The sequence below is a fragment of the Thermobia domestica genome, chromosome 16 (genome assembly GCF_964235325.1).
Source record: "Thermobia domestica chromosome 16, izTheDome1.hap1.1, whole genome shotgun sequence".
NCBI lineage: Eukaryota > Metazoa > Arthropoda > Insecta > Zygentoma > Lepismatidae > Thermobia > Thermobia domestica.
In genome coordinates, this window is record NC_137469.1 from 88,319,604 (window position 1) to 88,333,352 (window position 13,749).

Genomic DNA, 13,749 nt, shown 5'->3' on the forward strand with positions numbered 1-13,749 from the left:
CTTTGTGGTGGACAAACACCGTGTGCGTGGGTTTTCTCGGGGTTCTCCCGTTTCCTCCCACTTTCTTCATTCCACCATTTCATTCACCTCTCATCATCACCGTCTCCTTTAGCCTAACCGGCATAACCGTGGGACGTAAAACTCAAAAATTTCATTTCATTTCATTTCCCCTCCCGGTAGGATCGTCCACGAAATACGGGACTTCCTCTAATTACGGTAGAGGTCCACCGTGTATTACTACAGCCAATAACTGATGTAGACGTCTACTCAAGGCAGCCGTTGTCATTTGGGAGCCGTATCTCCCTGGTAGGCCCGCCCAAGCAATACGGGGCTATCTATCTTTAACGTGTTTGGGTACCATGTACACGTTGCAGCTATGCTACTTGTCCGAAACCCAATGGTACGTGTAAGCCACCATTAGAAGGGTAGAAGGGGCACCCCCACCCTTTCTCGGTAGGGCCATTCAAACAATACGGAACTTCCTCTAATTACGGTAGAGGTACACCGTACTTTACCAGACCCAATGGTTGATGTAGACTCTCTCCCTTTAAAGACAATGGTCATTTGGGAGCGGCGGTTCCCCTGGTAGGGTCGTGGTAGGCCCACTTCCTCAACACTCCTGAGGTACGAGAGTGCGTTAGGATACTAAGTATCCCATCCTGGACCCAAGAGCAAGCATTACACGCTCTTTGAAGGCAGCAACTCATCCTCCCGGTAGAGCGTTGGATCTGCCCACACTTTGGGCACACCAACTACCCACTCTTTCATGCGTCTTGGGGCATGACGTAGGCTTATCTCCCGGACCCAAGGGCACGGCCTAGTTGCCCATTTCGGAGGATGGCCGAAGCCTCACCTCCGCCGGTAGGGGCGGCAACAGAAGCTACCTACCTAACTGAGAACGTGATGAGGTCATACGTACTCTCCCGGATCCAATGGCACGAGTTAGTCGCCCATTTCAGAGGATGGCCAAGCCTCACTTCTGCCGGTAGTTTGTTGTCCTGTGCATTAAGGCGCAGCCCATAAAGATGAGCCGACCCAGCGATCAGGACATTCGAGATAGTAGCCTGTTTCCAAGCCCCCATTCGAACCAATCTCCCTCACCGGCATAAGCGGTTGCCACAATGCATGCTACCGGTAGCGGTCAGTGGGGGTCCCCTCCCCCTTTCTCAGCACGGGCTCGGGACCGGCCATGGCGGGGTTGGGCTTCAGTGACAATGACAGTCCTGATGTAGAATCCGTAATGAATTTCTCATTCTCCTAGGATGCAGAATCTAGTACATCAGGTTTGGAATTTATGCCGTCGCACCAGATGAATAATAAAGGAAGAGGAGTGAATGATGAGTATTTGCTAAGTTCTATGAGTACTGAAACACTGATGAGAAAACAGGAGAACGATTTGTGACAATGCGAAGGGCAAACACTGTGATGAACCAATTCAAGTGCTTGACTGGCATGTGTGAGTGTATTGTACAATTACGAAAGGCGAAAAATGATCGGACCCGAATAGCCACTTATGAAAGTTATGACACTGCTCGTGAGAAGGCCATTGAGATGGTTGAGTCATGTAAAGTTTATTCACGATCGGTTGATAAGGCCATGCACAAACCTGAAAACACAATTAACTTCAAAGCATCACAGTCCTGGATTACGAAACTTAAAAAGGTGCAACAGGATTTTATGCAGAGCAATCCCACATCACTAAGCAAATACTGGCGTTCGAAGGAAGCTTGCAAATTCATACTGATACTTTAGGTCATCAATCCAGCAACTGAATGGGTAAACAATTTGTCTCTGGTAGCACTTTCAATGCAGATCAGAGTCGTTTCGAGAAAGAACTAACTTCATATTGAACACTGCGTCCAAAATTTATTACGGTTATATCGGTGGATGTAGGATCTTTAGCTACTAGAACACACTCGTAGATGATCATGCCTGTGATTTCAATGACTAGTGAAACGCTATGTCCTATATATGTTTTTGTAGCTGAATCCTCAGGCAAGTTTCTGCAATTCAAAGCTAAAGACTCTGACAACATTAAGTCATATGTCGGGGAAACAGCAAATACAAATAAGAAGTAGTTTGAGACGTTCTGCTCGGAAGTATTCTGGCCTAGCATTCCATCTGATACGAATAAATTGCTTCGTCTACTCGATTTATGGTCACTTAACAACAAAATGAGCTTTTTAAGAAGTGTGTACCTCCTAATTTATTTAAGAGACTAATCCCAGGTGGATGTACTGTAATAATTCAGCCATTCGATGTTTATTCTTTCCATCCGTAAAAGTCATTTGTATGATTCACAACGACGGTAATCATAATAATGACTTGAATATTTAGCATTACGATATGTTTCTGCGTCTGCAATCAATTTACCTCATTCCAGAATTAATTCACCCCGAACCATGGATCAGTTATATGGAATATTGTTTCGATTTACTTTCTGTAGATACAAGTTCTAACAGCCAGGAAATACCATTGGTCAGATGTGCTAAGTGTTCTAATTGTTATTGCTCGTCTCATACACTTGTAACTGATCTATGTACCGATTGTCATGTTTAATCTTGCGTCTATTCAATAAAATTTCATACACTCGTTTAACGCAATTTTTACATATGTCTCCAGCCTCTCATTACCTCATGCTATACTCAACTCAAACGTAACAGTATCTGTCATAGATACCCATATTAACAGACTGCACATCTGGTATCTGACTTAGTACCAGATACTGTAGTACCAGCAGGTAGTACCAGACATTAGTCATGTCAAATCCTCTCTAACAATAAACCAATTTTCAGCCTATTTTATCTTTCGCTTTATACACTTTACTTGTGAGTCAATGCCAAGATGCCTATTCAATTTCCCAACAAAGAAGATAAGACAACAAATTAGACCAACCACGAAGACGGCAGATCACTTGAACTGCAAATCTTCAGAGGACTGAACCCATGTTATTTGAACGTCACAGGTACAATATTTCCAGAACAGAAATAGGACCGCCAGTTTTTCATAAGCGATGTGTTATCACATACACGCTTCAGTGATACAAGTGTTTTCTTTCGGACATTTTTAATCGATGGAAGTCTTGTGCTGCCTAGGCACATTAAAGATAAGTTCTATATACTGTTGTGTTCATTACGACACCGCAAATGACACAAGGAAAACTCGCTAAATAAGCAAAATTTTTATGTTTAACAAATACTACTCACATAATAATACCCTTACATATAATATAACTTACTTGTATGCTATAGGACCAATCCTATCTGTTTCCAGTATCATTTTCCATAGCAGACACAGGAAAAGAGGTGGCGTCCCCTGCACGGAAAAATGGGCAATGATGTCATTTTCATTATTCATTGACGACCAGTTTCTGTACTCTTCTTCAACAGCTTTCTGCAAAGAAACAAAAATCTTCTTTACACAAAAAACAAAACGAAGTTCTTAACTATATGTATCTCTACTTACGAAAAAAAAAAAAAGTACCTAGGTAATACGGTAAGAGAAATTAGCAAGAGTTTTAACCTTATCATTGTTTAATTGAATACACACAATAAGTACAAGATGACATCTGAAAGAAGACACGAGTTACATGTGAGTTACCTGAGCTACCAATAAAAGAGACAGGATTTGACAAACAGTAGTATAGTATAATTTAACACGCAGTTAGTAATTATCTTTTACAAATCATACAAATATGTGTCAAATTATATCTTTAAATAGATATTAATTAATGATGGTTAGTCTCTGGCCAGAATACTAGTAACCTGTACAGGTGCAATAAAATTATCAAATTAGGCACGTTTTCAATTTACTGAAATGTTACTTTTTTCTTTTCTTCTGCATACTAAACCTAAACCTTGGCTTGTTCAATTCACAACTTTGCGACAGTTCCGTCCATATAAATATCTGTTTCTAAAAGATTACCGTCTTTACCATATAAAATAATAACCTGCGCTGCTACAGTCAGTAAACAGTTTTAGTATTTAACAATCAACTCTCCAAGTCGAATTATCTACTCTCAAGTCGGCGCACGATGGTTTAGTGGTAGAGCGCTTACCTCTGGTGCATAGTGTTGGGAAATGATTGGCAACAAGGAACTTAAAGTTTACGCCAAATATGTCATCTTTAGAAAAAGAAGACGTATTCTATGCTAGTATGCTGTTTATATATAATTGGTTGGAATGGCTAATAAGTTATGAGACTAAGAAGGGTGGAATTTTATGATAAGTGGACGAAATAATTGTGTTTCGGTACCAGAGAAAGTTCTGCAATTGTAGCAATATATGAAGTAACAATTAAATGAGTGATACGATAAAAGATAATACCATTTAGTAACTGATTAGTGTACAACAACGACTTATATAAATAGAAAATCCATCACAATCACATGGGGCCTTTGGTTCCATCCCCGGTCAAGTTAGTTTGTGCTGGACAACATCGTGTCCGTGGGTTTTCTCGGGTACTCTCGTTTTCTCCTACATTCTCATTCTACCAATTATTCCTCTTCACTCACTTGCCTTAATAATCTGTCTCCCTTAGCCTAAAGGGCATAATCGTGGAACGTTAAATTGAAAGATCTTATTTTCAACTCTCAAGTCTATTAGTTCTGATTGAGTTGGCTCACAGTCCGATACTTCCAACCCAAGATAATGCTTCCCGCACTAAAAAGTCGGTAGGAATTCCGTTAACAATATTACTACAGTAAAACTAGCTGTAGATAATTCTTTGGCAGAATGGTTTGCAATACGTCTTCCAAATTGACAACCTAATTCATTTAGCCATTCATCTTTGATAGCACACAATGTAACAAAGTGTCTTGATCACATTGATTACTCTACATACAACATACTTAAATTTGATCACATATCGTTGATAGCATGAAATGTAGGTCAGGTTTAGGATGTCATGAAGGACGTGCTAGATGGTATAGTGGCAAGAAAGGAAGGGAGGGGGCGAAGGAGGTTACAACTGATGGATGTTGGACAGTATCAAAATAGAAAAATCGTACGAGAAGACAAAAAGACTAGCTGAAGACCATGGTATCATGGACGCTTCTCAGTTGCGGCAAGTGACCTGTCCAAAATAGCATAATACTTATGATAATGACATTTTTGGTAGCGTGAAATATAGGACTATGGTTCGGTTACTTCAAAAGCAGACGACATACTTAATTTAGTCATATACCTTTAGTAGCATGAAATGTAGGATTGTCTTAGTTACTCCAAAATTTCAAATTGGCATGCTTAATTTGGTCATGCTTTTCATAGCATGAAATGTAAGACTGTTATGATCATTCTAAGTTGACCAGCTGCATAGTAATGTAATAATTTCATTTAGAAAGAAGTAACTAACCTTCAACTGCTGTTTATTTTCCTTTGATACAGAGTTTTGTTGGAAGAACTCATTCAAAACTGGAGGAAAGCATACCAAAGTATGATTCGCCCAACTGTGAGGGGTGTTCTGCACAATGGTGTTTAGCAAATCCTTACACCACGTTCCAGATAGAGATTCTGAACCTGTAATAACAAACAGTTAAAAGTTATATACACTATTTTATAAGATAAACCTTCTCAGTAAGAAAAAATGCCTGACTGTTCTACAATCCTTAAGGCTGTCAAGGTCAACAAGGGTTTACGATGTCATAATAAAATGAAGTAAAATTTCTAGTTTTATGTCCCACGCTTATCTCTTTAATGGGGCGTTTACACTTGGTCGATTTAGTCGCACGACTAAATCGACTCGCTGCATTTGCCACTAAATCGAAGCAACTAGGCCGAATCAGATCGATGGATGTGTTCAATTATTTCAACACAGAAAATAGAACGTCTTTCAATTCAGTTGCCAGTCGATTAGTCGCCTTCGATCAACAAGCGATTAAGTTGAAGTCCCGTTTACACGGTCGATTAAGTTGAAAGTGACGTCAATTCAACTGAATCGAACGCAAACCGACTAAGTGTAAACGCCCCATAAGGCTAAAGGAGACGGATGATTAATGAAAATAAATAGTTATTAAAGAATCGGTGTAATAAAAATGACAAATGAAACGAGAAAACTTTGAGAAAACCCACCAACATGATGTTGTCCACCACAAACTCGCGTGGGCGTGAATTGAACCAGCAACGCCTTCCACCAGAAGCGAACGATCTACCACTGAGCCATCGCCCCTTCCTTCTTTAGAAATTTCAAGAACTAATGGGAGTAAATAGCAGAGAACTCGGAACTAACGTCTAAGATACATTCTTTAGGCATAATATGACAATGGATATTTTTACTGACAGTATTTTTTATGATATTATTAAAGTCCTTGTAACCGTGACGAGTTTTCATTACGTTTTACATCATCTTGGTTAGTGTACTTAAGATTGGCAAACCTCTTATAAATAAAATTATGTAAAGGTGGCGTGAGAATATTAATGAGTCGGACAGTGAAAATAAAATTCCTGGATTGTCCAACAATATACAGAAATACACAGTCGCTTTTCAAAAATAATGTTCCGTGAGTGGAAGAAAAGATGTTGAAACGAAAACCACAATCAGTTGTTAACAACAACAACAAACAAATAAATAAATAAAATCGCAAGATAAAATTGAACAAGTACTACTTGAAGACATGGGACTTTGCGATCACACAGACAATGGCAGGAGGCATGAGGAACAGAGAACTTTTGGAAACAACTATAGACGCAATTATTTAACTGAACAAACAATGCTAGTACAAGCAAAAATATGTGTCTTAGATTGTAATTACTATCGCGATATGTTCACGGATAATTGAAAATAGTAACAGTTTTTTTTTTTTTTTTTATGTTATGTTTTATTTTAGTAGCAAATTTATCGGTTACATTATTACTATTGCTTTGATTTTGTCTCAACCCCGATCTTATAATTAAATTCAAAACAGGCTTCTCCTTTCCCCAATCTCCCTGCACTCAGAAATATTAGGTCTTTCGTTTGTCTCAGAGAACAATTTTTGTATCCGAGAAATAACCCACATTTGTTATAGACATTCTCCTCCTCCCCTGTTTGACTTTATTTGAATCACGACATGATGTTAAAATTTGACCAATCTTGTGAAATTGCGAAGACAAGGAAACGTAAATTGGAACTTCTTTTTTTCATGGACACAAAGTAAAATCAAATCATACTGCTTGTATTCCTAGACACTTGGGAAGTTAATATATATTAGAGGTAAGATCTACCACTGAGCGACCGTGACACACCATCCATACACAAGCTCATATTTACAAAAGTAAACGTGGAGATTTTTCCTTATTGTTTTATTGTAGATATGTGTTAAATTATATTCATTTCTAAGCTATATCCCATTTTTTTTGTACAGAACATTAATACACCAATTGTGGGTTTTCATTAGGTGGACAAAATAGCTATTTAATATCTATACTGCTCCATTAAAGAATGTGGCTGTCCAAGTTTAAGCTGACTTACCGGTTATCTGTTAATGCTCTCTGTGAGACCATGGGACCGCAGTCTCTATAACCGCTGATACAATATACGGAAGTTGTGTTCCTGGATTCAAAGGGACGGACATTACCGTAGAGTCACGATCGGCCACATGTCTTTCTTGATAAACGCAAGACAGTCCTCGTGTGAATGTGTTCGCATGAGTAAGGATGCAAATATTGAAGAGCTATAAATATAATCACCAGTCGCAACAGTTGCCTAACTAAGAAAGTTACACCTAGTAGTAAACAGATATTTTATTGAAATGTTCTTTAAAGTAGTGATGGGAATTCTGATTCCTTTCTGGAATTCAATTCCTTTGGATTCGTTGAGTTAAAGGAATCACAAAAAGTAACGACTACTTTCGTTACTTTGAGTCCAAGGACTCATATGTCCCTCTGAATCCCTGTACTCAGTTGCCTTTTGAGTTTCTTTCCCTCAATTCTGATTAGACACGGCGCAAGGTAACTTTGCACTTTGAAACCGTTACTTCCCGAGCGAGTGAGATGGAAATGAGAGAAATGGTTGATCCTACGCATGCGCAAGATATGTTGCCGACCGCGATTATCCAGACTTCTCAGTAGTAGATCCTAAATTTTTTTTTTTTTTTTTTAAATAGTTTGTTTATTACTGAATGTTTGCCTCTTTGCAAAGCATCACACATCCTCTCCACTACTTTGCAACTGGTACAATTGATAACAATAGACCATCGTTTGCTCTTTCTTTCTCAAAGTAAGCTCTGACATTATATATCAATTCCCTACTTAGACTTCTGATCGTAGTACTGCTCCCGAGTTTTTAAAAAAAAAGATCTTTTATCTTCCATATCATAGCGTTAATTAACCAAAGTATAAGAGAATATGAAATCAATTATTAAAATTAAGAATAACTGAATGTATCAAACACCTGAACGTGCCGGCATAAAAAAAGGGTAAAGAACTCATATAAATACATCCATACAATCCCAGATATTAACACACAAAAGAAAGATACACATAGTATTTTAGTTCTACTAATCACAAAAATTCAGATTTATATACACCACTATAACACAATGCTAAGTAATACTGAGTGGAAAACATTCTTTCACCCTTCTTATTTTGACCTTTGGGTAAAAAAGGAAGCCTCCCACACATCTGTTGGTCAACAGAACGCATGGTACATTTTGGCAATCGTAGCATTCCATTCGCTTAGGGTCTAAAACAAGAGACATTGCTCACTCACCCCTCGAAATAAGATATTTCCGATGCTTGTGGAGGTTTTGTTCTTTCGCTGGGTTTCGTGTAGTGTGCTGGTAGATTGAAAATAAGGTGTTTGTTGTTACTATCGTATTCCGGTCCAGTGTAATGTGGAGAGGCTAGTGTAATAGTTTGTAGGTGTATCGGTGTGTGTGTGTGTGTTGTAGTGAATTAACGTGACTATGAATGTTATAAACTCCAAAGTGAAGCACAAAAAGATCGATTCACAGGCTAGAGAGGTGATTTGGAATGTTATTAAATTTATGGAGATGGAAGCTCGAGAAGGTATCTTCACAATTCCTGTTGGAAAAGCTTTAGAAAGAACAGCGAAGGTTGTAGGGGTATCGTTACGGACGATCAAAAATATAAAAAAAGAAGGGCAGACAGTTGAAGCTAAGAAAACTTGTTTTCAAACTCCGAATAAAATCCGGCGTTGTCAGAAACCTGTGGTTGGGGTAGATGAGTTTGACAGTGATGTTATTCGGAGAACAATTTACGACTTTTATAAAACGGAACACAGAGTTCCTACTGTTTCAACAGTGAGGGAAAAGCTTTCAGAATCAATAGGTTTTCAGGGTGGGTGTACAAGCCTTAGAAAAATTCTAAAAGATCTTGGGTTTCGGTGGAAAAAGACTAAAACTAATAGAACCGTGCTTGTCGAGTCTCAAGAAATTCGAGAAAAAAGAATTTCCTACTTGAGACGTATAAAGGACTATCGAAACCAAGCGCGAAACATAGTTTATGTAGACGTCATACATACATATTATCATCTCACGTTTCCAACAAATCTTGGACCGACTACAGCTCTCACGGTCTATTAGCACCAGTCTCTCGGGGTCAGAGGTTAATTATGATTCATGCAGGAGGGGAAAATGGGTTTGTACCCAATGCATTATTAATGTGGAAAGCAAGTCAGTCTACAGGTGACTACCACAACCAAATGAACAAAGAAAATTATGAAAAGTGGGTTACAGATAAATTAATACCAAATCTCCCTCACAATTCTGTCGTGGTTTGTGATAATGCATCCTATCACAACGTTATTTTGGAAAAAGCACCTACCTCTGGTTCGACTAAACAACAAATGATGCAGTGGCTGACAAAGAAAAACATTTCTTTTGATTGTAATATGCTGAAGCCGGAACTGTATAGTTTAATCCAATCACATAAATCTAGATTTAAAAAAGTTTGCAATTGACGAAATTTTCAAACGCCATGGACACTCTGTGCTTCATACCCGGAACTGAATCCAATTGAAACAATTTGGTCTTTGGTGAAAGGTTGGGTTGCGTCACGAAACACAACTTTCAAAATTAATGATGTTCAAATTATGTTCTGGCAAATCGGGAGGAACGAATGGATATCAGTTTGTAATCACGTGAAGCAAATTGAAACTCAGTATTGGGAAGCAGAAGGAATTATGGATGAAATTACTGAGAGGGTCGTTATCAGTCTCGATGGTGTCGACAGTGATAGCAACAGTAATTCAGAAGAGGATACTGACGGTGACTTATCGGGAATAGAAGAAATGTAGGTGAGTGTTTCCTTTATCTAGGCATACACATAGATGAAAAATATTTGACATTTCATTTTTATTTGTGGAATGCAACGTCTATTATTAATAGTAATGATCTAGATATACATAGATGAAAAAGTACAACGTACGAGTTATGAATAATATCTCACATTTCTAAATTCATGGCCAATATTTATTTCAGTTGGCAACGCTGATAAGTTCACTTTTCTGCTTCCTAAATCACGGTCAGATGGGAGCCAAATCGCGAACAGCATTACGTCACTCAAGTGCAGAGTTGTTGTGCGCCGTGTCTACCCGTACTCGAACACGTTTTAAAAGCTTGTTTCTCGTTTCCGTCAGTGTATTTAGTTTGGCTTCGTAGTAATTCGTATATCTTCGGCAGCATACTATTCATAAAGCGATCAAGCAGAAATCTGCTTCGGGTGAGTGAAAGGGAGAAAAGAAAATAATATTTTTAGGCAACTGACTTTAAAAGATAATAGCACCTCCCGTTCCATCTTCTTTAGAGGGAGTGACTTCACCGAGCGGTGGAAAATAATTGTTTTCATTCACGTAGAACTGCCATTAGTTTGATAGTACTATTGTGAATAACTGCGGGACGGCTAAATAAAACAAAGAATGAAGGGCTGTGTTTCACTGTATTATAATATATTTTTAAAAAATCGTATTCGTTATTTACATGAATCTGAAGTGTATTAACATAATATCCTTCGAAAGTAAGAAAATATCGGGAAAACAGAATGAAATTTGAGATTAAAAAAATGTAGAACGCAAAACTTTCTGGCCTCCACTACAAATCAAGCCTTACAAGCAGTGTGCGGACTGCATGCAAAATACCCGGGGAATTCCTTCCCCGGAAAAATTGAAATCTCCCGTAACTAAATAGAAGTTGGATTCTGTCCCCCCCCCCACACACACACACACACACTAAATAAATTAATTAGCATACTGACTACAAGTGACAAATTCGACAAGGTTCACAAAATTTAAGGTACTGGTACTTTCTGCGCAAGAATAGTAAGAGTAGCACCGCATAGCGTAGTCGCGAACACTCTCTCGCCTTGGTGCGGGTGGTCCCGGGTTCTATTCCAGGTGGGGACACTCGGTCGAAAAAGTGTAAAATCTTTTTGAGGCCAGCCATCCTGATTGGATTTTCCTCATTTACACCAGACAAATGCTGGGATGGTACCTAATATATAGGTTCTAGGCCGCTTCCTTCCTTCTCCTTCTCCCGAAGCCGAGGGCGTCATCCGTCATACGTGACGGGCTAACGTAGTAATCCATGCCGAAAGCCCAGAAACCTAATCCCTAATCCTATAATCCTAAGGATGAAACAGAATCTTTGAGAGCCGGTAATACGTCGAATCTGATCGACATTTTAACATTTTTTTTTTTTTTTTTTATTTTTCCTGTTAGTTTGTCAAGAATGAAAGCAAATACTGCAATGTGAATAACCATAATCATAGATAATGGTATTATGCACCAGCAAAGATGCATAAATGCAAACATTAGCGTTGATATCTGTAGATATTTGCAGTGTTACCACAAATTATGATTCAAAAAAAATGTGAAGAAAGCGACTAGAACAATGAATTCAACGGCATTAAATGATAAATTGCATTGTTTTTGTGGTATTTTTAAATATCATATCTACTTAATTCTAATAACTGTATTTCAAAACGATTTTGCTTACTACAATTGTAATAAAAGTATTATTTGACAATTAGAACACAGCTGTATAAGGATTCAAATTGAATTGGAGCTGCTCAAAATGGCATCAGATGGAGACATTTTGTTTCTGCGGCTATGAACTATCTGGTTCCTTAAGCCATAGCCGAGAGGGAGCTAATGTGTAGTTAGCCCTACTAAATATAGCTTATATATTATGTTACTAAAGCTGATCAAACGTTAAAAATTGTTGATCATATCTGATCAAACGATTGACAAAAGAAAATGTCGAATCGGAGATGTAGTAGGACTGGCCCCCCATTTTCTAACCATTATATCTCTGTTAGTAAAGTTGATCAAACGTTGAAAATGGTTGATCAAACAATTAACTAACTAACTAACTAACTTTATGGCCTATGGAACCCGGAGGTTCAATGCCGCGTTCACAAAAGCTCTCCACTGAATTCTATCCTTAGCTAACTGCATCCAGTTTCTACTTTGTATTCCAATCTCTGCGAGATCCATCTTAATATTGTCCTCCCATCTGCGCCTAGGTCTTCCTAATGGTCGTTTTCCGATTGGTCTTCCAGTCAAGACTTTGAAAGCGTTTCTACTTTCTTCCACTCTAGCCACATGACCCGCCCACCTAAGCCTCCTAGACTTGACGACCCTAACAATGTTGGGTGAACCATATAAATTATGTAGTTCCTCGTTATGAAGTTTCCGCCATTCCCCATTCCCGTTCCTCTTGGGTCCGAATATTCGTCTCAGGATCTTGTTCTTAAATACTTTCAGTCTATGTTCTTCCCTCAGAGTAAGTGACCATGTTTCGCAGCCATACAGAACAACAGGAATGATTATCGTTTTATATATTTTAAGCTTCAAATTCCTCGACGGAATTCGCGACAAGAGATTTTGAACCGAATAGAAACACGAATTCCCTGCTTTTGTTCGACATTTAATTTCTTCGTGAATATGATTTTCATCTGTTAATATTGATCCTAGATATTTAAAAGTATCCACTATATCAAAAGTATTACTTAATATTTTAACGCATTCATAATTTGCCGTATTACGGTCCCGACGCACTTCCATGTATTTAGTTTTCTCTGCATTTACTTCTAAACCCATGTCCCTGCAAGCGTTTAATAAGATCTCTGCATTTCTTTCTATTGTTCTCCTATCTTCCCCTATTAAATTTACATCATCAGCATATGCCATAACCTGGTGAATACCGTTCAACTGTAGGCCCTGGTTGCTATCTTTGATTTTTCTTATAGCGTATTCCAGAACGAAGTTAAATAATAATGGCGGCAACGCATCTCCTTGCTTCAGGCCATTTTCGACGTGAAAGCTCGTGGACAAAAATTTTCCTACTCGGACTTTACTTTGGGATTCATTTAAACATACCTTAATTAATCTAATTAGCTTTCTCGGTATTCCAAGTTCTGTAAGAACGTTGTATAATGTTTCTCTCCTAACCGAGTCGTACGCCTTTCTAAAAATCAATAAATAGTTGATGTACCGGGGTATTGTATTCCCACTTTTTTTCGAGTATTTGGCGAATGGTAAATATTTGGTCGATAGTTGATCGATTTCGTCTGAATCCGCACTGATAATCTCCAATAATTTCATCTGCGTATGGGGTCAGTCTTGCTAATAAAATATTTGAAAGGATTTTATAGGATGTTGACAGAAGAGAAATGCCTCGATAATTATTACAGTCAGTTTTGTCGCCTTTCTTGTGAATTGGAACAATGATTGATTCTTTCCATTCTTGTGGCAATTCTTCCTTGTTCCAGATAAGGAGAACGAGTTTGTGTATCTTGTTCCACAATTTTTCGC

At 38.3% G+C, this 13,749-nt stretch overlaps 1 protein-coding gene across 1 annotated transcript in view; it reads right to left on the bottom strand.

The window, feature by feature from the left end:
* MED23 (mediator complex subunit 23) overlaps window positions 1-13,749 on the bottom strand; it is a 94,478-nt gene that overhangs the window by 26,866 nt on the left and 53,863 nt on the right. The window contains exons 12-13 of the mRNA XM_081742725.1: window positions 5,353-5,516; window positions 3,239-3,393 (exon numbers count right to left, since the gene is read on the bottom strand). Coding sequence (XP_081598851.1) covers window positions 3,239-3,393; window positions 5,353-5,516 — 319 coding nt within the window. The remainder of the gene's footprint in view (window positions 1-3,238; window positions 3,394-5,352; window positions 5,517-13,749) is intronic.